The sequence below is a fragment of the Trachypithecus francoisi genome, unplaced genomic scaffold (genome assembly GCF_009764315.1).
Source record: "Trachypithecus francoisi isolate TF-2019V2 unplaced genomic scaffold, Tfra_2.0 Lachesis_group0, whole genome shotgun sequence".
In the NCBI taxonomy this organism is placed as follows: domain Eukaryota; kingdom Metazoa; phylum Chordata; class Mammalia; order Primates; family Cercopithecidae; genus Trachypithecus; species Trachypithecus francoisi.
In genome coordinates, this window is record NW_022681453.1 from 117,477,129 (window position 1) to 117,504,165 (window position 27,037).

General features: G+C 39.2%; 1 protein-coding gene across 2 annotated transcripts; it reads right to left on the reverse strand.

Annotated features, from left to right (window-relative positions):
* Positions 1 to 1,558: 1,558 nt before the first annotated feature.
* EIF5A2 (eukaryotic translation initiation factor 5A2) lies at positions 1,559 to 22,179 on the reverse strand. 2 transcript variants are annotated; one of them, XM_033211701.1, is made up of 6 exons: positions 22,020 to 22,179; positions 21,132 to 21,331; positions 20,478 to 20,582; positions 7,478 to 7,609; positions 6,509 to 6,598; positions 1,559 to 3,670 (listed from the first exon to the last, which is right to left on the reverse strand). In XM_033211701.1, the coding sequence occupies exons 2-5, from the start codon at positions 21,294 to 21,296 to the stop codon at positions 6,539 to 6,541; spliced, it is 462 nt and encodes a 153-aa protein (XP_033067592.1). In that variant the 5' UTR covers positions 21,297 to 21,331; positions 22,020 to 22,179; the 3' UTR covers positions 1,559 to 3,670; positions 6,509 to 6,538. The 2 variants fall into 2 exon arrangements, with proteins under 2 accessions (XP_033067592.1, XP_033067591.1); XM_033211700.1 differs by having other exon boundaries at positions 3,501 to 6,598.
* Positions 22,180 to 27,037: the final 4,858 nt, after the last annotated feature.

Below are 27,037 nucleotides of genomic sequence, written 5' to 3' on the forward strand. Positions count from 1 at the left end.
ATCTTTCAGGAATTCCTTAATTTTTGTATTTCCCTTTTCATTGTACACTGCATAATAGGTTTTAAATTTCTAGTTAGAAAGACCTTTTTATTTTCTAGTTTTAATTTCACTTGGGACTGGTAACACAGTGTTTTTAATATTTCTGCTTTATAGAAGCTACTGCTGTTTTCTTTATGCTCTAAATGTCCTTTTTTTGTGTGAAAGTTCTATTTGCCTTGGAAAGAAAATCTCTAACATCAGGATGGTAATATTTGATATACGTGCAAAAGATTTACCTCATTGATTGTATAGCAATTAAAATGAGCTACAGTGACAGCCACATTAAGTGAAACTCACATCATTATGAAGGAAAAATGCAGACACACTATGAGTGTTAGTCGATGAACTTCTCCATTAGAATCTGTTGGGGATCTGCTGGGCCTTTTTGGCTTTCTTGGGCACTAGACTACAAGTCATTGTGGTCCTGGGAAGTGTCCCTGGGTGTAGCCAAAAATTATTTTAACTGGATTCAGAAAAAAAAAAAATCAAACTTCTCAAATTGGACAATGGATTGATATAACCTTGTAGGTAGGTCCTTTTGAACCAATACACACCCAGTGGTTGTAACTGATATGACTACAAGTATTGTGGGAAACAGATATTGTAAGTTCCCAGTGGAGTGAATAATTTAGACAAGCAGTATGGTTTCCAAATATGCAGTTCCATAGAAGGCCATTCTATTTGGATAGAATGTTTAATGATTTAATGATGGGGGGTGGGGGAAGGATAAGATGCAGGTAAATTGTAAGAGAGACAACTCATAATTAGCCCTTTTCAGTCTTCTTTTTCCCTCCTATGCCTCCCTCTGGGTAACTGGGCTACCGAATTTGCAAGTGGCAAAAAGGAGTGGGGATAGAGGCTAGAAGACCTTAACTGGTACTTCTTTTATTGCCCCACTTTGCATTGTGGATCTGGTAGATTATGGGTATTTGTAATGATCATAGATACAAGGTGACAACTGCCATGGTATCTCTGGCATGGCTCACATGTCAGGGAGCAAGAGGGATGTTCTAGAATGGTACAGTGTATAAGGAAGAAACCACTGAGCCACCTAGAAATGAACATGTCCAGTTGGTGTGGATTAGACACGGTGAGGATTGGCAAAAGGGTGAAGTGTTTGCTTCAGGGAATTATCGCACCACTCATGTTGTGGAAAGGGAACAGCCACTCCAGCTTGTAGGAAAGAAACACCTCAGACCCTGGGAAATCAGGGGTGAGGGAAGTAGCATTGCCCTCTCTTACATTAAATATCTCTGGAAGGACACATAGGAAGGGGATGAAGAGGGGAAAATGTCTTTAGTCTTTTGTACCTGCTGAATTTTGAACCAAGTGACTATTTTATATAGTTTAACACACATTAAACATTTAAAAATAAAACTGTACCTAAACCTCAAACTAATATTTAGAAATGAATAGTCCCAGCCATAATGCTAGGGCACTACGTGAGGACCTAGAATATAAAAGTACTCAATAAAAACAAGTTAGATTTTTTTTTAAGGTGGCATACACTTAAGTCATACAATTTTCGGGTATGAAATTGTTTTAAAGATGTAGATATACAAGAATAGGGCAAGCTGTTAAGTTAACTTTATTTTTATTTAATACAACTGATGAAGTTAACAGACAAATATATTTTAATAATATAACAAAGTTATTATTGTTAGGGTATTATCTACATTTTAAGGTTTTTTTAAGTCAAAGACTTAACATCTGAATTTTAACTGTTTTTGAAATGTAAAATGCACAACTAGTAATACCCATACTACATATCTTAGAATTTTAAAGTTTTAGTGAAAACATTTGAGTCTCTGCAGGTAAAAGCAATAGTTCTCCTGTATCTAAGGAAAAAAATGTAGTACTAAAAAAGTGCCACTGGATTTAGACAATGCTAAACTGTTTCCTTTTTGGGGAGGAGGACAAAATACATAATAGTATAGAACTAGTCATTTTCATTATACTAGTATAGAACTAGTAATTTGCATTTGCTTTGTAACAAGCACAAGAGTGCTTATTTATAGTAGGTATTAACCACAATAAATAACTCCTCAAAAAAGATCACAGCTATGATGGGTGACAAGCTGTTCAGTCATTGCTGAAAATAGTCCAGAGTTTTTTAAAAAGTGCAATCTTGATCTGAGATACACTTAAGTCTACCAATACCAAGAAACAGTTTTAGGGACTTCATATAAATACAGTAACCCGTCTTTTTTGTTTTGTAAAATAGGATTCTACCTGTTCTAAGGAGGGGAATAGTGGTAGATAGCAAATTCTGGCAACAAGTATGTTTCTAGCAGGTGAAAGCCTGGTATGCATTCTATAAGATGCATCTTTTACGGAAAGAAAACATTATTAGATGTATACAGTACTTTTCAGGCACTTGACCTCACTTGGTAGCTAAGTTGGTGTTCAGATGTTTGTTTAATGGAAAAACATTAAATTACATATTGGCTTCAAGCCATGTTCCCATAGAACATCTGTGTTTCATAAGCTAAATCCAAATGTTCCCTGCTAAAATCAAATAATGATGCCATATACCCAATTCAGAGAAAAAATTTAATAGATTAAATAGATTGAATTGTCTCAATTTTTAAGGTTTTCCGCTATAAATTTTTCTTAAATCTTTGTTGCCTGTTACTTGTCTGAATGTTAGCAGAAAAAAGGCTTGACAACTGTGAAATACTATGCCTAAATGACATTAAAATGAGAACTGCTGATCAGTACAATATACTGTTCATGGAAATACGCTTATATTTTCACTCTTACACTGCTTACTTAAGAGCCATATTTTCTCATAGTAAATGTGTTCCTAGTTCATATTATAGAATTCAGTATGTAAACATTTCAATGTATCCAAAAGAGCATTATGAATTTATCTATTATCCCTAAATATGTTTGGTGAACCTCTACATCAATGCCTGGCTCCAAAACTATCTTTGGAGTCCATGCCAAAGGAATGCTTTCGGATATAATCTAAGGATAGAATTCTAAGATGAGACTGCCAAATTCTATTCTAAAATGAAAAAATATGGCAAGATTCTGTATGGATGCCACTGTTTCCATTTTTTTCTTGACTATTTAGCATGTAGTTTAAGTGTGTTGACATTAAGGATTTTTTTATATGCATGTATCACGGTATTACAATTTGGGAAAATTCTGCAATATATTTTCAGGCAATTGGCTTTAAAATAATGAAGCTTCAGCTTTTAGCACAAACAGCCCTGAGAACAATGCATTCATATTACAGCTCAACTAGAAACAATTGAATTGAGAAACCTTAAAGTACAAAAACAAGTTCTGGAAAAGTTGTAAATTAAAAAAAAAAAAAAGTTACCAACAGTTGAGGCACCACCAGACAATACTTTTAAGAGTTGGGAGTTTGGAAAAAAAAAACTAACATACAAAGCTATGTGCGTACATGTGCACAGGCAAATTGTGTTGTAATGAAAAATTGTGTCTCCAAATTTTACAGCCTAATCATTTTATTGCAGTGTCTCCTATTATAGATATCATGCTCTGACTGCAGGAGAGTTTTGGTAATTAACAGAAAGCACTGGTACAGAGACTTGTATCATTAAGGGAAACAGAGTCAAGAGCTTGGTTAGCAACAATTTCTTCAAGTGACTGACAGCCCCTGGAAGGGAGCATGAAAAAAACATCATAATTATGTTTATGATGCAAATGCTAAGTTAAAGTAGCAATGATATGATCTATGTTGTAACAAATAAGGTATAACAAAGTCTTCACAGTATAAATAAAATGTTCTAAAAAGAAAGAAATATTCAACCTGTTACTAATTGGTGAAATGTATACAGATAAAAATGGCTTATCACTGTACAATCTATCAAAATGACAGTCCACATTCTATACATGGTAACTCATGATTTTTAACATTTGCTACAAAAAAGTACAACAAATATTAGGAATCAACTTTAACATTGCTGATGTCTAAAAAGAATGAAGTCACTTCTGTTCTATGTTAAAAAATACATGTTCCCTATTTCCTTTTAATATAATTTATAAAGCTTTACTAAATGAAACATTTTGTTCTAGAGAGATATCTATTGACTTATGTGAAAATAAAGTCCCATATCTTTAAAATCTATACTTATATATCAAGAGTATTTATACTTCATATATTACTTAAAATGAAAATATTTATGCATAAACAGCTTTTGCCATTCAAAGTATGAAGATAGAGATGCATTATTATAATTTGTACACCCTTAATTTGTACACAATTGAAAATATATGTGAAATTTTACAAGTTAGGAAGAACAGGGGCATGCTAATCGAGAGTTAATACTAAATCATAACACCAGCATGGTTAAGAGGGGCCATAGGAATGACCTGCAAGCAGCACAGATTAATAATTTTCTGGAATTCCTATGAGTTACAGTGCCAACCAGTAGGAATTAAGATACACATTGCAGAGTACTAAGAAACTAGAGCAGTATGTAGTAGGTACTTAAATAGAATACTGGAAAGAATGTAGCCTAATTTTAATTGTGCTTTAGATGGGCAAATGCTAAAATGTTATACTAAAAACGACTAACTACAACCTCACTATTTCTTGTGTTTTAGAAATTTCCTCTTTGCATTTCTCTTAAAGTATCTTGCTTCTTCCCCAAATGGGTTTGCTGAGGCTAAGACAAGATTTAAAAGTATGTACAAATTAAGCAACTAAAATTTGGGATCTTCTGTTACCAATGCTATTACCAGTCACTGATTAGATCAGTTACATCATCATATATGATATACTTTCCTTCAGAAGATAGGAACAAAGCGCTTTTTAGAGGTCAAGGCATGATGGCAGAAGTCTAAGAGCCAGTCTTGGAGAATTAAGGTATTTCTGAGATAGTGATTTTGCTCTATGTTTTGCTCCAATATGATGATTGTTACTGAGTCAAAGGTCTTCACAAACCCTGTGATAATGTCTAAAATTCTGGAAATAATATACATATGACTCAAAAGATTAAATAGAAATGCAGTGATGTCACCTAAAATACCTTTTAAAATAATTCAGTTTATATAATTATTTATTAGTTATATTTCACACCAGCAACTGTCACAAAACAATCAGAAAAAAATGCATATACTTAAAATAAGTTAAATAATAATATTCATATAAAGTAATGTTGCTTCCATGATTCACTTTCAATTCACTTTAGAACAAAAAGGACATAAAATTAACAAAAATTCCAAATCAATTAAGGAATTCTCAGTTTTTGTTTAATAAATACATTAATGTCAAAAAATCTACTTAAAAATGGTTGGAAACGGGCCAGGTGTGGTGGCTCATGCTTGTAATCCCAGCACTTTGGGAGGCTGAGGCAGAAGGATCACCTGAGGTCAGGAGCTCAAGACCAGCCTAGACAACATGGTGAAACCCCGTCTCTCCTAAAAAAAAATATTAAAAAAATTAGCTGGGTGTGGTAGTGCACACCTGTAGTCCCAGCTACTTGGGAGGCTGAGGCAGGAGAATTGCTGGAATCTGGGAGGCAGAGGTTGCAGTGAGCTGAGATGGCACCACTGCACTACAGCCTGGCTGACAGAGTAAGACTCAGTTTCAAAAAAAAAAAAAAAAAAGAAAAGAAAAAAAAAGTTGGAAAGGAGTATTTACTGATAAATAGTAGTATTTATTCAACATGGTTGGAAAACAAGCATTGCATAGTATCCTGTAAAGCAGATCACTCCCTTTATACGTTGGGGACAAAGTTAAAAGCAAAAACAACTGAAAAGCAACTTTTCATTTTTATGCTGACTTACAAAGTCCTCACATAAAAATGCATAGATTTAATGAACCCTCTTTGCCACTGACTTTTGTGTCTTCCTTATAATCTTACTTGCTAACTTTCACCCAACAGTTCAGTGCCCTTTTGCCAACCATAAGAAGGGACTAAAACCACCATCTAAGGTTACATCAAGTTTGCTAACAATTTGATAAATAGTATGACCAAAGTAATTACGTGGTTGCATGTGGCCGCCAAAATAACTGCCACTTTTTGATAACATGATTTTTGTTTAAGGATTTGTGTTTGCCCTACACAGGCTGAAACTGCAACAATTCCAGTATATAATCAGTTCATTTAATATTAAATCTGTAATTAATGCAGAGTAGTTCAACTTAAATGTGGTACTTCAATACCACTTTATGCTACATTGTTTGATTTAAAACCCTGGTTTATCATTTAACTAAAACACAGGAATGATTTGCTCAGACATCACATCTGCCGAAGCTATCTTGTTTGTTTCTTGAACTGACATACTGAAAACCACAGGAATATTATAGGAAACATACCTACAAAGTTAAAAAAAAAATTATACATGATAATTTTTAAAAATTATCGATTGCTTGCAAAACTAACTCAGCACAATCTGAAAACAATTAAAAAAAGAAATGAGGTTGCTTATGAAGGCTATAGCTTTGGTGACAACTTAGAACCAAATTAGATCTGCAGTTGATTCAGACCTAAACAGTGTTCATGCCTGATGTTTCCATTTATTTGCAGGGTTTTATGGCTACGGCATATTCTTCACTCATTGCACACATGACAGACACCTAGAAGGAAAAAAGCAGGCAAAAGGTTATTCAGGAGACAATACACATAGAAGATATAATTAGTTCATTATATATTGTGTATTTGTGGATATTTTGTACATAGGGACTTCTGAAAGGGGTATTCCAAAACAAGCTACTTTCTTTACAGTTTTCTAAAGCAGAAATTCTCAAATAGTGGTTTGTAAGACAACTTCCAGGAAAAAGGAAAAATAACTATAAATGTTTGAACACTTATTACACGTTACATTTCTGAAAGTTTTAACAAAGACAGTAAATCTCCTTCACTTTTTAACACTCCACTAGCATAATTTCTTACCTGCAAGAATAGCTCAGGGCCGGGCGCCTTGTTCAGGCCTGTAATCCTAGCACTTCTGGGAGGCCAAGGTGGGCAGATCACCTGAGGTCAGGAGTTTGAGACCAGCTTGGCCAACATGTTGAAACCCAATCTCTACTAAAAATACAAAAATTAGCCAGATGTGGTGGCGTGTGCCTGTAATCCCAGCTACTCAGGAGGCTGAGGGGAGACTCACTTGAACCCAGGATGTGGAGGTTGCAGTGAGCCGAGATCATGGCACTGCACTCCAGCCTGGGTGACAGAGGGAGACTCCATCTCAAAAAAAAGAGAAAAACAGGGTCAGTTGCAGAGCTTCAGAACAAATTTGGGTTTGAGAGTAATGTTGATGTAGCAAAAACAAACTTTGATACTTTCTTTGGTAATGAGTCTCTAAGGGTTTTATGGAAAACCTGCCTGAGAGATCATTTTCAACATTTTAACAGTATTTTTAAACCACATTCCATATGTAGTATTTTATGTTAACTAGTTGAGGCTGAAGTTTTTACAAAATAGTTTTCAAAAACAATCCTTCTCTAAGTCTTTACCTGTACATCTTCACCTGCATTGTATTTTCCTTCTATTTCTTTGCCTAGTTCACCTTCTGGCAGTTTAAGATCCTCACGAACTTCACCAGTTTCTGTCAGCAGGGAAAGGTAACCATCTTGAATGCATATCAGCTATTAGAAGAAATTATATCATTTGTGCTGATTAGATTATATCCACTTCTTTGTAATGTTTACACAGTTAAATTGCAATTGGTATTCTTGTAAGTACAAAGTAATACATTAATATTCTTGGTATTTAAAAATGCTAAAAATATAAAAAATATAAAATATGTACAGAATGGAAGTATAAGTTTACTCCTCCCGGTACTTCCCATACCCAATCTCTGCATTATTAAACAGTTTAGGTTTCTTTACAGTGTATTCCATTTATGTTTACAAAATAAATATAGTTGCTTTTTTTTTAAATGGGATATTGTAAATACTTTACAGTGAGCTGTTTTGACTTAATAATATGTCTTAGAAATACTTTCTAACCAGAAATTATAAATCTACCTTAGTTAACTACCACATAGCTGCATGGACATACTATAACTGATTTAACCAATTTCACATTACTGGGCATAAAAGTTATTTTTGCTATTACAAACAATGCATTTTCTAATTTGAGTATGAGCCAAATTAAGTGGAAAACTTTTGGTCTTCAGCCAACAACAACAACAACAACAAAATCCACTAGTGTATGGATAACAGTAGCGAAAAAAAAAAACAAAATAGTTGTCAACCCAACCTGTAAAAAAGCACAGTTTTGATACCACTGAACTTCTTTTACTACAAGAATGAGGAAACAACCAACTTCCACTCATTTATTCCATTAATGAAAGCATGTACACCATTAGTATGCCTAGAATCCTAACACGTTTTATAAAACGCTATTATCCAGAATATCGGCTGCTAATATCTACAAAAGGAATCAAAGACAATGGCCCTTGAACCCCTGTAAACCACTACGATATAACCCAGACATATCGTTGGGATTGTTCTCCTCCACATACAGCACCTATCAAAACTGACTATGGCTCTCCACAGAAACTCCATCTACTACAGGAAATTTGTTTTTATGTTTAGAAATCTCAAAAATAAGAAATCCTACAGAGCTACAACAAAGAATTTTAACTAACCTCTTAGACCCTCAAATATTTGTGCGGTGGCTTGTAGAGAAGTAGGAGCAAGGAGGTTAAGGTAGAAGTGTAATTTTTAAAATATATATATATAGTTAAAGATGGGGGTCTCATTATATTGCCTAGGCTGGCCTCAAACTCCTGGGGTCAAGTGAGCCTCTGCTTTAGCCTTCCCAGGAGCTGGGACTATAGGTGTGCACCAATCCACCTAGCTTGAAGTGTAATTTTTAAACAACCACAACATTCCAAGGCAAAACTTTCTGATTTCTGTTTAGTTATTCCCTAAAGCAGAGCTTGTCTATTTCAAGAGTTAAATGTTCCTACTGTGCCACTAGTGACTGAAACACAGAAGCCAAATAATAATACTGATATTTTGAAAATGATGTATGTAATGGAGTTATTTTATTTTTTAAGAGCTAAGAATCAAACTGTGGCATGAAATATATAAAACATTTCAAATGTGAAACGTATAAATATCATAAAACATCTAGTAAAACAATGCATTTACAAACATTAAACATCTTATAAAATAAATTGCTATATTAAATACAATTAGAGTTTTTAAAAATAAAACTAAGCTATGAAAAACAAAAATAATGAGAACAAATTAATCTTTGATATGGTTTGGCTTTGTGTCCCTACCCAAATCTCATCTTGAATTGTAATCCCCACATGTCGAGGGAGGAACCTGGTGGGAGGCAACTGGATCATGGGGTCAGTCTCCCGAATGCTGTTGTCATGATAGTGAGTGAGTTCTCTTCAAAGTGTTTAGCAGTCCCCGCCTCACTTGCTCTATCTCCTGCCGCCATGTAAAATGTGCCTTGCTTCCCCTTCGCCTTCTGCCATGGTTCACGAGGCCTCCCTAGCCATGTGGAACTGTGACTCAATTAAATAACTTTTCTTTATAAATTACCCAGTCTCAGGTAGTTCTTCATAGCAGTGTGAAAAAGGACTAATACAGAAAATTGGTACCAGGAGTTTGGGCCACTGCTATAAAGATGCCTGAAAATATGGAAACCACTTTGGAACTGGGTGTCAGGCAGAGACTGGAACAGTTTGGAGGGCTCAGAAGAAAGAAAGATGAGGGAGAGTCTGAAACTTCCTAGAGACCCGTGGAATGAATTTGACCAAAATGCTGACAGTGATATGGACAATGAAGTCCAGGCTGAGGTGGTTTCAGATGGAGATGAGGAACTCATTGGGAATTGGAACAAAGGTCACTTCTGCTGTGCTTTAGCAAAGAGACTGGCTGCATTTTGCCTTGCCCTAGAGATCTGTGGAACTATGAACTTGAGAGAGATGATTTAGGATATTTAGGGTATCTGGCAGAAGAAATTTCTAAGCAGCAAAGTGTTCAAGAGGTAACCTGGCTTTTTTTGAAAGCATACAGTCATATGCATTCACGAAGAGATGATCTGAAGCTGGAGCTCATGTTTAAAAGGGAAGAATAGCATAAAAGTTTGAAACGTGCAGCCTGACTATGTAGTAGAAAAGAAAAACCCATTTTCTGGGAAGAAATTAAAGCCAGCTGCAGAAATTTCCATAAGTAACAAGGAGCTGAATATTAATAGCCAAGACAATGGGGAAAATGTTGTAAATGGGGAAAATTTTGTAAAGATGGGGTTTCACCACATTGCCCAGGCTGGAGAACTAGTTTTTAAAAAAAAAATTCACAGAAATAAGTTTCTGGACATTCCAGATATCTTCATGGCATCCCCTCCCAACACAAGCCCAGAGGCCTAGGAGGGAAAAATGGTTTCGTGGGCCAGGCCCAGGGCCCTGATGCTCTGTATAGCCTTGGGACTTAGTGCCCTGTATCCTAGCCACTTCAGCTCCAGCTGTGGCTAAAAGGGGCCAAGGTACAGCTTGGGCTGTTGCTTCAGAGGGTGTGAGCCCTAATTCTTGGAGGTTTCCATGTGGTGTTGGGCCTGCAGGTGCACAGAAGGTAAGAGTTGAGGTTTGGGAGCCTCCGCTTAGATTGCAGAGGATGTATGAAATGTCTGGAGGTCCAGGCAGAGGTCTGCTGCAGGGGCAGAGCCCTTATGGAGAACCTCTGCTAGGGCAGTGTGGAAGGGACAGGTGGGGTTAGATCCCCCACACAGAGTCCCCACTAGGACACTGCCTAGTGGAGCTGTGAGAAGGGGATCACCATCTTCCAGATTCCAGAACGGTGCACCATGTGCCTGGAAAAGCCACAGGCACTCAAAACCAGCCACTGAAAGCAGCTGCAGAGGCTGTACCCTGCAGAGCCACAGGGATGGAGCTGCCCAAGGCCTTGGGAGCCTACCTTTTGGATCAGTGTGCCCTGGATGTAAGACATGGAGTCAAAAGAGATTATTTTGGAGCTTTAAGACTGAATGGCTGCCCTGCTAGGTTTCGGACTTGTATGGGATCTGTAGTTCCTTTGTTTTGGCCAATTTCTCCCATTTGAAATGAAAGCATTTACCCAATGCCTGTACCCTCATTGTATCTAGGAAGTAACTAACTTGCTTTTCATTTTATAGGCTCATAGGCGGAAGGGACTTCCCTTGTTTCAGATGAGACGTTGGACTTGGACTTTTGGGTTAATGCTGGAATGAGTTAAGACTTTCAGGAACTGTAGAGAAGGCATGATTGTGTTTTGAAATGTGAGAACATGAGATTTGGAAGGGGCTTGGGACAGAATGATATGCTTTGGCTCTATGTCCTCACCCAAATTTCATCTTGAATTATAATCCCCACATGTCAAAGGAGGGACCTGGTGGAAGGTGACTGGATCATGGGGGCAGTTTCCCCCATGCTGTTCTCATGATAGTAAGTGAGTTCTCATGAGATCTCATGGTTTAAAAGTGTTTGACAGTACCCCCCCGGCTTGCCGTCTCTCCTGCTGCCGTATCAAACATGCCTTGCTTCCCCTTCACCTTCCTCCATGATTATAAGTTTCCTGAGGCCTCCCCAGCCACGTGGAACTGTGAGTCAATTAAATCTCTTTTCTTTATAAGTTACCCAGTTTCAGGTAGTTCTTTATAGTAATGTGAAAATGGACCAATACAATCTTTTAAATTGAATTATTTATTAAAAAATCTTAAGTTCTATAGAAAAGTTGCAATAATGCAATGAAATCCCATATCCTTTACCTAGATACCGCCATTGTTAACATTTAATCACATGTGCACTATTTTCTCTATGTATACATCTAACATATATAACATCTATCATATACATTCTTAATATTTTTACAGAACGATTGAGAGTAAGTTCCAAAGATCATGATTCTTCAGCAGTAAATACTTCAGTGCAACAGCCATGACTTTTCAGCAATTAAAACTTCAGTGTATTTTTCTCAAGAACAAGGATATACTCTTAGATAACAACAATTTATTTTTCAAAGTCAGGGAATTTAATACTGATAACCTATTATTCAATATATAGTACATATTTAAATTTGCCAATTATCCCAGTATTGTCCTTGATAGCAACTTATTTCCCTAACTCCAGGGTCATACCTTGTATTTATTTGGCTATTATATCAGTTTAGTCTCTTAATTCTAACAGTTTCCCCCACCCCTTAACTTTCATGGCATCAGCTTTTTGTTTTTTGGGGGGTTTGGTTTTTGTGAGACCAGGTCTTGCTCTTTCACGCAGGCAGGACTGTGGTGGCATGATCATGACTCACTGCAGCCTCAACCTCCAGGGCTCAAGTTATCCACCCACCTCAGCCTCTAGAGTCACTGGGACCACATGCATACAACCACTATGCCTTTTTTTTTTTTAATTTATTTTTATTTTTTGTAGATACAGGGTCTTCCTGTGTTGCCCAGACTGGTCTCAAACTCCTGGGGGTTCACTATTTTATATATCATTCCTCAGTTTGTGTTTGTCTCACTGTTTCCTCATGATTAAGGTAACATTTTTGAAAGGACTATACAAATGATGTGCCCTCAGAGTATCCTATCAGGAGGCAAATGTCAATTTGTCCCATTACGAGTGATGCCAACTTTGATACGCTAAGGTAGTTATCTGCCAGATTTTTCCACTCCAAAGTTACACTTTCCCCCTTTGTAATTTGCAAGCTTTAAGAAAAAAAAATTCAACAGTGTCACTGTCAAGTCCCCAAACATATTTTTGTGCAAATGTTTCCATCTTCTCTCTAACTCCATAGAGTTGGAAGGTGGGGATGGTAAGGAAATTGTTATAAGTATCTTCTTCTGGTCCTTTACCTTTAAACAAACCTACTGATTTGATCACTTTTAGATGTTTTTGAACAATTTTTTCTTTTGGTAGAAAGTAATTATTGTTAGTAGCAAGCAGGGAGACAGCAGAGGTGAGGGTCAAAAAACTTTAGAGATGTAAGGCATGTGGAGGCGTACCAAGCTCCTGAGCAGTATATGAGGTTATAATGCTATCAGAATGTGGTATTTTTGGCCGGGTGCGGTGGCTCACACCTGTAATCCTAGCACTTCAGGAGAGTTGGGCCAAGGCGGGCGGATCATTTGAGGTCAGGAGTTCAAGACCAGCCTGGCCAATATGGCAAAAGCTTGTCTCTACTAAAAATAAAATAATTAGCTGGATGTGATGGCATCTGGAGTCCCAGCTACTTGGGAGGCTAAGGCAGGAGAATCACTTGAACCCAGGAGGCGGAGGTTGTAGTGAGCTGAGATCACACCACTGCACTCCAACCTGGATGGCAGAGCAAGACTCCATCTCAAAAAAAAAAAAAAAAAAAGAATGTGGTATTTTTTATTTCCGACTAAAATAATCCAGGGCTCCTTGGATAATTCCAGGTCCAGATCAGGAAGTGTGTAAGATGAACCTGGAGCAAGCTGTTGTACTAAAAAGCAAGGAGCTATCAAGGAGAATTAAAATTTGGCCCATGTCAAAGGGACTCAAGAGCTAACTTGAATAAGCTCCCATTGGCCAAGATGGAACAATGTGAGAATCAATAAGGACAGTAACAACAGTGGATTCAAACACGAGTATGTCTAAATGCTTGAGTTTATAATGAAAAAATATGTATTTGGTCATCTTCAGTGGATGCTAGGAACCAATTTATTTTATAAACTGTACCTTAAAGGGGAAGAGTCAAATACACCCACTCCTGCTACACACACACACACACTGTCTCTTAAGGTAAACAAAAATTGATGAAGGGAAGTTTCTTTTTATAGAAGTATTCTGGCTATAAAAAAATGAAGGAATGACAGATCATAAATTTTGTCTCCTCCAATTAATAGATTGAGACAGTGATCACATATCTGATAATATCACAAAAGGAGAAACAATCAGACTTATTTATCTAATGACTGCATAGAACATTATGGAGTAGTCCTGTTAAAGGAAAGAAAGAAAGAAAATAAAAATCTGAACTGAATCTGATCAAGACTCTACATCTTACTACCAAGTTTCAGGAAACACAAGGGACAGAGGAACATGTTAAAAAACAAGGAAATGCAATTAGCAAAATCCAGACAGTGGGAAAGTCTACAGAAGAAATGACCCAGTGTCTTTGTCAAAAACTTGCAGAGACAGAAGTAATCATACTGGTAATTGTTGAAGCTGAGTGACAGGTACACAGGATTCATTATACTATACTTTGAAAATTTCCACAATAAAAAGTGAAACAAAAAATGCTATAGTATATATGAATTCTAGAACAAGCACCGTAACCACTAAGTGCTGGGAGGCACAGTAAGCTAAGGAAGCAAAACATGATCTAAAAGGGAGTGTGGGGAGAGTTAGTGACTGCAGATTCTGTCTTAGATGTAGTCAGAATAGGAAAGAACACTGAAAAGGGGGAATTATTGGGAAACTACTTTGCCTCATTTGTACTACTGATACACAACAGAAGGCTGGAGAAGGTATATTATCCCTACAGGTGCCTTCCTCTTTTTTTTTTTTTTGAGATGGAGTCTAGCTCTGTCACCAGGCTGAAGAGCAGTGGCGCAATCTCAGCTCACTGCAACCTCCACCTCACTGGTGGTCTCGAACTCGTGATCTCGTGATCTGGCCGCCTCAGCCTCCCAAAGTGCTGGGATTACAGGCGTGAGCCACCACGCCTGGCCAGGTGCCTTCTTAGTTCTAATTTCTGAATTTAATTTTTTTTCTCAATCTATTTCAAAACAACCAGACTTGTTTAGGTAACAACTATTCCTTTTTATTTCTTCCTTCTTTTCCCCCAGAGTGTAGCACAGAGTGTAGCACTCTTGTGCTACTTCCTTAGAGTTGCTGGTTCCTGGTAGAGACTGAATGCTTGATCACCATTATTATAGAGCCTAAGCAAATAACACCACCATCACCTGACCCACCCATCATCTGACCCACCAAGCCACACAACTGGGAAGGCACAGCAGCTCTCCATCATTGAGTGGAAGTAGCGTATATGAGATCAGCTTAAGAAGGACCTAAAGGTACAAACAAGTTGTATAAGAAGTGGCTCAGACTCAGAAAACACCTTATCTTACCACATTGACACTTCTCCCTCAACTCATACCAATGACTTGATGGAGAGTTGCCTATGACCAGTTGACTGAGAAAGGAAAATATTCACAATGGTTTCTAGATGGTTATGCATTATATGAAGACACCATTCAGGGGTCGGCCTGAAAGTGGGTTTGGGAAGAACTTCAAGCACTGGACCTGAAAGAAGATAGAACCAGAAGTGTGTATTTGCACTGATTATCAGCTGTAGCTAACAATTTGGCTGGAAGGTTAAGGACACAGAAAGAACAAGATAGGAAAACTGCTGACAGTAAGGTTTGGAGAAGTGGTATGTTGACAGACCTCTCCAAATAATTGAAGAATGTGTCCACATGAATGCTCACCAAAGGGAATCTGTAGAGCTTAGGCTCTAAAAAATTAGGTGTACAAGGTGATTCTCACTGTGAATGTGTGAATGCCATTCAGCTTTTTTTTTTTTTTTTTGAGACTGAGTCTCACTCTGTCACCAGCTGCAGTGCAGTGGTGTGATCTCAGCTCACTCCAACTTGCACCTCCTGGTTCAAGTGATTCTCCTGCCTCAGCCTCCCAAGTAGCTGGGGTTACAGGTGCGTGCCACCACACTGGCTAATTTTTGTATTTTTTGTAGAGACGTACAGGTGCCTTTTTTTTTTTTTTTTTTTTTGAGATGGAGTCTCGCTCTGTCGCCCAGGCTGGAGTGCAATGGCAGGATCTTAGCTCACCGCAACCTCCGCCTCCTGGGTTCAAGTGATTCTCTTGCCTTAGTCTCCTGAGTAGCTGGGATTACAGGCACGCACCACCATGCCCGGCTAATTTTTATATTTTTAGTAGAGATGGGGTTTCACCATGTTGGCCAGGATGGTCTCGATCTCTTGACCTCGTGATCTGCCTGCCTTGGCCTCCCAAAGTGCTGGGATTACAGGTGTGAGCCACCGCACCTGACCTCAGCTTCTTTTTATAGCTTCCCTCATCTTTGCTCAGTGGGATCAATGACACAGGCTTTCTCTCACCAATACTAATCTGACTACAGCCACTACTGAAAACCTCACAGAAACAGGAGAGTCTTGATATGGCAGAAGAAGAACATAGAACAAATGAACAAGGAGTCTTTTTTTTGTTGTTGTTGTTGTTGTTGTTGAGACGGAGTCTCGCTCTGTCCCTCAGGCTGGAGTGCAGTGGCCAGATCTCAGCTCACTGCAAGCTCCGCCTCCCGGGTTTACGCCATTCTCCTGCCTCAGCCTCCCGAGTAGCTGGGACTACAGGCGCCCGCCACCTCGCCTGGCTATTTTTTTTTTTTTTTTTTTAGTAGAGACGGGGTTTCACCGTGTTAGCCAGGATGGTCTCGATCTCCTGACCTCGTGATCCACCCGTCTCGGCCTCCCAAAGTGCTGGGATTACAGGCTTGAGCCACCGCGCCCGGCCGAACAAGAAGTCTTGATATGTTCACCAGAAGAACAGCTGGTTACCTGACTGTACCCCTTTCATCATGAAACAGGCAGCAATTTTTTCTTATTGCAGTAGTTTTACTCTACATATGGATTTGCCTTTCTTGCCTGCAGTGCTTCTGCTAAAATCTCATCCCAATTTACAGAATGCCTCATTCCTGTCATAGTATCTCACAATGCATCACTTCTGACTAGAAAACTAATTTTACAGGCAAAGTAACAAGGGAGTGAAACACCCAGATAATTCGCTGGTTCATGTACCCTATCATTCCAAAACAGCTTGCCTCTGTGGATCGGCCTAGTGAAGACTCACATATGGTACATGCTGGATGGTACTTCGTTGGCCTGGAGTGTTGTTTTTGGCAGGTTACAATATATTTCAATATATGGTGCTATTTTTCCCATAACAGAATACACAGGTCTAGGAACTAAAGTTAGTGGCTCTTCTCATGATTACCCTTAATGATCCTGTAACAAATATTTGCTTCTAGTCCTTGCAATATTGGGCCCTATTGGTTTAGAGGTTTTCCATTTCCAAAGAAAGACTGCTTCCATCTGAGAACACAAGGATTCCCATGAAACAGGTAAAAATTATAGACAGACTTTAAGCTCAGGGAATTCAATTAACATATCTAAACATTCAAATAATATACTACTTATTTGAATTAAATTAACACATCTCAACATTCAAATGATATACTACTTATTTGAATTCAATTAACGTATCTCAACATTCAAATAATATACTACATATTTGAAGAATATACTAGGATTTAATAGTCACAGTTTTGGCAATTCACTAATAGTCCAAAGATCCACAATATGTACTTTATTTGTCTGTAGTAATTAGTTTTCATTCTGGAAAATGGTCTTCAAATGGCAGGTAAAACTTTAGTAAATGCAGAAACGGCATTTAACTTGTGGTGAGGTTTATATCAACACAGAACTTTCCAAAGAAATATGATTCCAGAGAGTACTAACGTCTGAATAAGCATTTCTCTATGAATTTGGGGATTCCCAAAGTTATATCTGGATGTGTTTATAATTTATACCACCACTGAGTCCCAGACATCTATAACTACTTTTGGGAGAAGTAATGTAAATAAGCAATTCTAATCCAAGCTAATCTTGAAAAAGAAGTCAGGAGACAATTTTTCTTTCATTCTGAACTTATTTTAAAACACATAAAATTAAAACTATAAATATTAATGTTTTGTTTCCTGTTTACTTTTTAATTATTATAATGAACAGAATACATATTTCTCTTTAGCCAACTGCCAAACTGGCACTCAAAATATTGAATTCAGCAAATATAAAGGATTACACACAGCCAAATAATGAGTAGGTATTTAATCAAGGCACTTGGTTAGGTAAGTGAAGACCACCAAAGCACAATAAATATAAATAGAAAGGCTCACAGAACTTTTTTTTTTTTTTATACAGCATCCCATTCTGTCACCAATGCTGGAGTGCAGTTGAGTGATCATGGCTCAGTGCAGCCTTGACCTCCGGGGGCTCAAGTGATCCTCCCACCTCAGCCTCTGGGTCTGCTGGGACTACAGCTGCGTACACCACCATGCCTGGCTATTTTTTTTTTTTCCCGTATTTTGTAAAGATGGGGTTTCACCACATTGCCCAGGCTGGAGAACTAGTTTTTTTAAAAAAATTAACAGAAATAAGTTTTCTATGCTGACTTGAAAATGAAGAGCTGAGAAATAATGAGTAATTTCTATGCCAGACATTGTTGTATTAACTAATTAAACCTCAAAATGATCCCATAAGACATTATTATTTATATCTTTGCTTTACAAAGAAAGAAATGAAAGCAAAACAGGTTAAGTAACTTGTCAACCAAGGTCACACAGCTATTAAGTGCCAAAGTAGAGACTAGGACCAAGCCTGACTGGCTTAAATCATCCTCTTACCCACTTTGCAGTGCGGTGTGCATACCAAGGGCTGGGATAAGGGTGAAGTAAGACACTTGTCTTGGGTGCAAAATTAAAGAAGGCACCAAAAAAACCTCAGTGACCAGATAAGCATTTTAATGCAATATTTTAAAAATTTAGAAATAATGCAAAAATCCTATGATAAAATACCAACATTTTAAATAAAGATGGGATCAGAATTAATTTTCTTTGCGCCTTGAGCTCCCATATGGCTTGTCATTGTTACTAGTTCTGTCTCTATTTAAAATTTTGTGCCTGAGGCAAGAGCCTCCCTCACTTCATTCACCTCATCCTAGTCTAGGACCCAAACCAAATTTTTCCTTTAAGTCTTGAGCTCCGATCAATGACTGGCTAACCTTATCATAGTATAATAGTAATTATCTGAACTGCTGATACCATCTTTCTGCAACATGCAACAGGCAAAAGCATTCTATATTGAATGAATATTACTGAATATAATTAATACTGAATATTTGAAGCATTCACATTTTAAGATGAAGAGAAACCCAATTTTGACAAAATTCTATGCTCAGCTTTAGCCTGCTGTACTATCCTTACCACATTCAGTAATCACATACACATTTAACAAATATTTTTTGAGCACCTACTATGTACCACATCAAATTCGGTGCTCCAACAATAATGAAATGATTAAGTAGACTATATATTTAACAAATGTTTTTTGAGCACCCACTATGAACCACATCAAATTTGGTGCTCCAACAATAATGAAATGATTAAGTAGAATTTTTACATAGGAAAAGAGGGAAACAGAACAGTACTTTTTGGTACATATCTACTTATGGAGTTCTTATGGGGTCCATTTTCTCATTTAATCCTCATATTATCCCTATTTTGTAGATGAGAAGACAGGCTCAGAAAGGTTGTATTACTTGTCCAAAATCATCCAACTAGAAAGTGACAGAACTAGATCCAAACCCAGATCTACCTGGTTAAAAAAACCCACTTGCAAAACAATTCAAATTTCTACAAAGACTTCAAAGCAACCTAGAAAACATTTATGACAAGTCAGAAAATGAAAATATAGAAGTGTTTACTAGATTAAAACTACAAAAAAGTATGTTTGCATGTGGACAAACAGCAAAAGGAAATCATTGCGTAAATGTAGTTGATAGCAACATTAAAAAAATTTACACAATAAAGGGTACAGAAAAAAATCAGTTTAAGTTGGATAAAACAAATACCAGTGTCAACTTTGTAGTTTTACTACGTAAAATGAGCAGAAATGAGTTTGATATATGATATGCTTCATGTAGACATTGAAGACTTTCAAGAAAAGCTTTAGTTATGAGTAATCTGAGCTTCCACATTCTATAAGGTCAATTATTTGTTTATCATCAGTACTCCAAACAACAAAATGCTATCATTAAATATGACCTACCCAAATGTATAGCTGGAACTAAAACTTGAAATTTACATATATAATTTAGCAAAAGGTCACAGCATGGTCACTGAACGTACTTTAACCAATTACATAGTTTTTGTGTTTTCTTCACCATACTCAGTGACCGTGTACTTTATTTTTATGGCTTTCAACTTATTTCCCTACTTAAGAATGTCAGGTTCTGACTAACATTCATTAATACAAAAACTTGGTAGGAACATGAATTTCAGTAGTTTCTTGAATGTCTTAGGTCTCATCAGTGAAAACAAACAAAACATCCAGGAGGGATGTTTTAAATTAGAATAAGAAATATATTACTACAGAGAGAATAGTACTTTTACTAAACATTGGACTTAATTGCAATATGCAGTCACTTGGTCTGAGGAGCACTAATAAGTATTTGACTTTTTAAAAAATGCAAGAATGTGAAAAAGCAAACTAGCAATAATCCTAGAAAAGGTACAAGTGTTAAACATCACTATTTCTCCAGTTTCTAAGATAGGTGGTGCCTAATAATTGGTTAGAAAAACCTACAAAACTACTCTTGGGTTTTGTCAAATTATTATTGATAGTACAAAGTATTTGCACCTTGAAGAAACATGCAACATTCTAAAGAAAATCAGTGCTTACTTGATAATCATTTCTCTTAATATTTGGAACATCCATGTTGTGAGTAGAAGGACAAATATCTTCATATTTTTTGCCCGTGAAAATATCAATTCCAACAAGGTGAACCTAACAGAGGAGAACAGGAAACCTGTTTAATCTCTGCCAAGTATATCACTCATTACACACACAAGAGCACAATACCAACGCTGATTACGACAGATTCTTTTTCTCCGCCTTCCAAGGTCATCTGATTTTACTTAAAAAAAAAAGTAGTGGTCTTAAAATTAAGAGGCAGTAAACAACTAAACAGTATCACGACATGTCAAGACCCAATATAGTCCAGTGATTCAATTATGAGATTACACAAGAAAAATAAAGTGTAGGTTTCTTAGAATTGCTGGAACAGGTTTTCTCATCTGTAAACTGAATAGATCTTCTAAGTCACTAGGATTCAGGAAAGTTTCAGTTCCCAGTTAATGAACATTGTTAAGGGCCCAAGAAGGGAATACTACCTTTCAGTATTCAACATAATAACTGATCACCCAGTAATTGTGGGAAGGAAAAAACAGTGCTTATTACAAAATTTTAAGTATAGAAATCTCATGATCTGTAACGGAACACAAATGATCAAAGTCCCAACGCCAAAGCCAAAGGCTGATCTGCAAGGGCACTTACCTTGGCATGACCATGCTTTCCAGTTTTGGAAGTTGACATTTCCACTATTTTGCATGGTCGTCCTTTGAGCACCACGAAGCCGTTTTTGCGCAAGGCCGAACACTGCATAGGGTAAGTGCTGGAAGCCCCGGCATCTCCAGTAGTGAAATCAATTTCGTCCGCCATGGTGGGCTGGGGAGATGGTAGTTTTTCCGTGGGAACTACACACAAAAAGTTTGTGTTTGCTTTTCAACAACGGGTATGTAGGCAGGAAAACGTCTCATTTCGGACAAGTTATGTGCCAAGCATCACGGGCCTGTTATTTCTGCGCGTAAGGAACACCCACCCTAGACTAGTGGACACTTTCTAACTCTGGCCTCTACAAACTTTTCCAGCTATTGCTTGGGGAGGTGGGATGAGAAGTCGCAGAGGAGCTCGCTGAGGGTGGGGACACCCGCCCAGGGCGCTCCTCCGCGCTGGAAACAGCAGGTTGCGGCCCCTATCGCCCCACCGCAGAAGCCGGCGACCTTCCCGCGCCGCCCAGCACTCGGCCGCCGCCCCGAACCCTACTGCGGGGTATCCAGCCCAGGCCGCACGTCCCCGCGAAGGATGCGGGGTAACAGAACCTGGCCGGCGGCACCCGGCCCTCTGCTAGCTAGCGCGCACCCCGCCCTCCACCCCTCAACGCCGCCGCCGCGGCCGCACACGCGCCCCCTGTTCTGCCGGCATCCTCGGCTCAGCTCGGCCTTGCCCGGCCCCACCAGGGCCTGAGCCCCTGCGGTCCCGCGCTCGCCTCTGTTCCCCCATCCATTTTCCTTCCTTCCCTCGGTCAGCGCTTGGCTCTGGGCGCCTTCCCCGGCCCTGCCTCCCTCTGGCCCCATCCCCACCAGCTTTTCCCCAGGTCCTCACCTTTCAGCTGGCAAAGAGTGCCTTTCGTCTGCGTACCCGCGCTGGTCCCCTACAGCTGCGGCGCCGGCGGCGGCGGTGGCGGCCGCGGCAGTTCCAAGAGACGGGGCGGGGCCGCCACACTTTCCACACCCCAGCCTCCCCGCCCTTACCCGCCCCCACCTCAGCCCTATTTCCGGGATAGGCCCCGGAGCGTCACAGGCACCGCCCTCTCGGGCTACCATTGGCTACCAGATTCCCGAGGCTCCGCCCAGTCACGTGAAGAGCGCCCTGGCAACCCCACGTGCTGCGGATTAGTGCACTTCCGGCGTGGAGCGCACTTTCAGCACTCTGAATACCGAGGTTGAGCTCGCTGGCAGAGGAACCCGCGCCTTCCAACTCTTAGGTTTGTTGCGTTCGGGTCGCAGTCGACTTTAATGGGAACCAAGCAAGGCACCCAGTGGCCCCTGCCATCAGGTGCGTGGCAGTTATCACATGACGATTGTCAGAACTCGCGAGGCGCGCCGATTCAGCGAGTGCCAGTGTGGCTGGCTGTGAAGCGAACTTTAGGTTCGAGCTTCTGGTTCAGCTTGCAGCCTTTCTTGGGGTTCGAACCTCCTCCTGGTCCTTGAAGAAGAACTCAGGTGCCGTATTTTATTACCTAGCTCGGCACCGCGGGTCCTGAGGACCCCATTCACCCCTTGGTGAGATTTTTGGCAGCGACTGGCGCGGGTTGCCCCTGTAGAGTCAGCGCTGCTCCCGGGAGTGGGAACTCCTGAAGCATCCGCCACCTAACAAGCCAGCAGTGAAATGAATTAGCCCACTTCTCACAGCAAAGGCTGTTGTGAAGTTGTGGAGGCGAAGGGTGCCTGACTTCTACGGCATTGTGGGTCCAGAGAGGTGTTCTGCCACCTCATCCCTTCTTTCATCCTGGCATTGGCATTCATTAGAGTTTGGGGTTTAACCCTGCCACATTAGAACACTTAGATGGTCTTCAAAATTGATCTAGAGCTTGTAGACTGCAATAGAAAGGTTCTTAAAAAAGATGTGCTCCCCCTTCACAGTTTCATTTCACAACTCACCAAGGTATCCTCTTGGGGAGGTGACCTAGGAAATTATTTCCCATTCCACACCCGCATTTATGTGGTACTTTGATTTCCTGTTGCTGTCTCATAAATAATCCCATACCTCACATTCCTATATGACTCTACAGTTTTCACATATCTTTCAAACATGTCCAGTTTAACTTTTGCAATAAGTTACTTCCCTCTCATGTACTGAATTCAGCCTCTAGCTAATATACGAAGGAGCCATTACAGCAGTGGCTCATACCTGTAATACCAGCACGTTGGGAGGCTGAGGCAGGTGGGTTGCCTGAGCTCAGGAGTTCGAGATCAGCCTGGGCAGCATGGTGAAACCTCGTCTCTACCAAAAATGCAAAAAATTAGGTGCGTGTGGTGCCATGCACCTGTGGTCCCAGCTACCCGGGAGGCTGAGGTGAGAGGATCACTTGAGCCTGGGAGGTGGATATTGCAGTGAGCCGAGATCAGGCCACTGCACTCCAACCTGGGTGACAGAGTGAGACCAACCCCCCTCCCCACACCCAACCCCCCAAAAAGAAAGAGCCAGATTAAAATCTCGGTTCATTAGGTGTTTCTGCTTTTCCTTAGACCTCCTAACTTTTCCCTATTGTTTTTAGAATGATCACTAATAGTATTTAGTATTTATATAGGCAGGTAGTGTACTAAATTTTTGATGTGCATTATTCCTTTGATTGTGACTGCTGCTCTCTATTTTTAACCTTTTTAAGTTATTCACATAAAGTAAAATTTGTCCCTTTTCTTTTTATGAGTTTTGAAAAACATATCTTGATCATCTGCTATGATCAAGATATGGAATATTTCCCGCATTCCAAAAGTTTTCTAGTGGCTTTTCGTGATCAGTTTCCTCCTTCTACACCCAGCCCCTGGCAAATGTTAACAGTACTGTTTTAACCTGCATTTTTAATTACGGAAAAAGGAGAAACGTTAAGCAATTTGCCCCAGAATACAAAGCTAGTAAGTCAGAAAACCAAGACTGGAACCTAGGCAGTTTGGTTCCAGAGCCACTGCTCTACCTACCAACATATACTGCATTCACAAAAGATTTGGATTTGGAATCAAATGACTGGGCATCACTTATTCAATATATACAGTCAGTTCTCCTGAAGTCAGTAAGAATACTGAATTGGCAAATACTAAACCGGTGCTCCTAGGGGAAATACAGGGTTAGGTTCCTCTGAGCCTCTGGGCCACAACATTGGTTAATATGTGATTTTTAGTGTGTTTCTGTTTAGAGACACCTGATTTACTATATATTGTTGCTTCATTAACATTAAACTCATGGCCAACAGCAATGTAATTCATGCCTGAAGGTAGCTTATCTAACATATGCTCTCTGTAAGGCACACTGTAGCTTTCTTGTGTTTTGGAACATTAGACAGCTCTTCAGCACAGTGTTTGGGGGCCATTTCGTACAGTGAAATCACCAACAAAAAGCACAGCAATGCAAAACCTGGCGATAAACAGACTGAAAAGAATACTGGTTTACAGTTTGATAACTGAAACAAGAAGGGAGAGCATCACTGTGTTTGACCTCAGCTAAATGTGCATTAGATGGCGCAAGTCTCTCTGCATGTTCACAAATGACTTCAAAAGCACTGCAAGTATTGATTTTGAGATTATAAGTAAATTATGTCAAGTATGCAAATTTGCAAATATGGAATCAAAAAATAATGAAGATTGACTGTGTGTACTTTAGCAGCCTTACCTCTAGTATTACTATGTTGACCAAGAAAGCCTCTTGTTCCTAAGGTGCTTGCAGTCTAGTGCAGAAGACAGTCTAGTAATTTTAAAATATAAAACAAATGCTAGTAAAGAAATAACTATAAGGCACTGAAAAAAGGGGCTTATCTAGGCTAGCTGGTGTCCAGTTAAAATTTGATACAAGCCACATATAATTTTGAGTTTTCTTTTAGACCCATAAAGTTAAAAAAGGAAACTAATTTCAAAAGTATATTCTGTTTAACTGAATATGTCCAAAATATTTTATATGTAACCAATATAAAAATTATTACTAAGATATTTGACTTTTTTTCCATACTAAGCCTTCAAAATCTGGTGTATTTTACACTTTCAGTACATCTAAATTCAGAGTAGCTGTAATTCAGTGCTCAATAACTAGGCATGGTTGGTGGCTATCATATTGGGCATCATAGGTCTAGAAGGTTCAGGAACTGCTCCTCTGGGAGGATATCAATTTGAGATTTGAAAGACAAATAGAAGTTAGCAATGGAGGCCGGGCGTGGTGGCTCAAGCCTGTAATCCCAGCACTTTGGGAGGCCGAGACGGGCGGATCACGAGGTCGGGAGATCGAGACCATCCTGGCTAACACAGTGAAACCCTGTCTCTACTAAAAAATACAAAAAATCTAGCCGGGCGAGGTGGCAGGCGCCTGTAGTCCCAGCTACTCGGGAGGCTGAGGCAGGAGAATGGCGTGAACCCGGGAGGTGGAGCTTGCAGTGAGCTGAGATCCGGCCACTGCACTCCAGCCTGGGCGACAGAGCAAGACTCCATCTCAAAAAAAAAAAAAAAAAAGAAGTTAGCAATGGAGAGAAGTTTAGAAAAGGCACTTTAGGCAAAGGAAATGGGGTTACAAAGGTGTATTGTATTGTGACAGAATCATGGCATCATTTGTACTGTAAATGGCTTAGTATGATGGTGTGTACCATAAAGATGGGTGAATTTGGACTTTTTCCCAAGGGCAATAGAGAAGCATTGGAACAGTACGTACAAGAAAATGATAAGAAATTTTTATTTTTTAAAATTTATTTATTTTTTGAGATGGAGTCTCGTTCTGTCGCCCAGGCTGGAGTGCAGTGGTGTGATCTCGGCTCACCGCAACCTCCACCTCCCGGGTTCACGCCACTCTCCTGCCTCAGCCTCCCGAGTAGCTGGGACTATAGGGTGCCCACCACTACGCCCGGCTAATTTTTTTTTTGTATTTTTAGTAGAGATGGGGTTTCACTATGTTAGTCAGGATGGTCTCAATCTCCTGGCCTTGTGATCCGCCCACCTTGGCCTCCCAAAGTGCTGGAATTACAGGCATGAGCCACTGTGCCCGGCCTTTTTAAAAAAAAATTTAGACCATTCTAGTTGTGATGTGGAGTATTTTTTAGGAGAAAATATTGGAGGTAGGAAATTAGACATAATTATGTTGAACAAACATGATGAATGAGAAGATTGCAGAGTTACAAGGGAAAATGGAAAAAATGTCATAATTAATTGAATGTTAAGGGTCAAAATGGGGAAGCACAGAGTACGAAGAAGAGGAAAGAGTCAAATTAAGACTCAACAGTTTAGGGTGTAAAAATCTGGGTGAATGGTGGTGAATTTTCATTGAGATAGAAAATACAGGAGAAAAAGCGGTTTGCAAGGAAAGTTGAGTTCACTTTTGGGCAGACTGAGTTTAAGATTCCTATGGGAAAGGGAACTATCTGAAGTAGAGATACATGTTTATGAATCAGTATATAGGTGATTATTAAAGCTATGAAAGTGGAATATTTAGAGGAAGAATGCATAATGAAAAAAGAGGAGTGAGAAATAGAGCTCTGTGCTATTTAAAGGATCACCAGCGCAAGAGGAGAATGAGAAAGAGCATTGTATTTCTTAGGGTTTTTTGGTTGCAAGCAACAGAAAACAGTTCCTACCAATTTAAGCAAAAAGCACGTCTTTATAGGACTCATGGAATAACTACAGGTTTGAAAGGAAGCCTGAAAGGACAGAAACTGTGCAACTTTAGAGTTTCTGTGGAAAGAACCATTGTATAGTCTCATCTGATGCTATTAGAATTAACAACCTACAAGTGTTAATACAAAGTCTAAGAGTTAAAGTTCGGGAAGATGGAATTCTGATTGCTCTAGCTTTCATTTTCCGTTCACCCCTTAACAAAGTGCCTTGCTTCAATAGTCCTGTTTCTACCTCTTGCAAACCAAAAGTATCTGG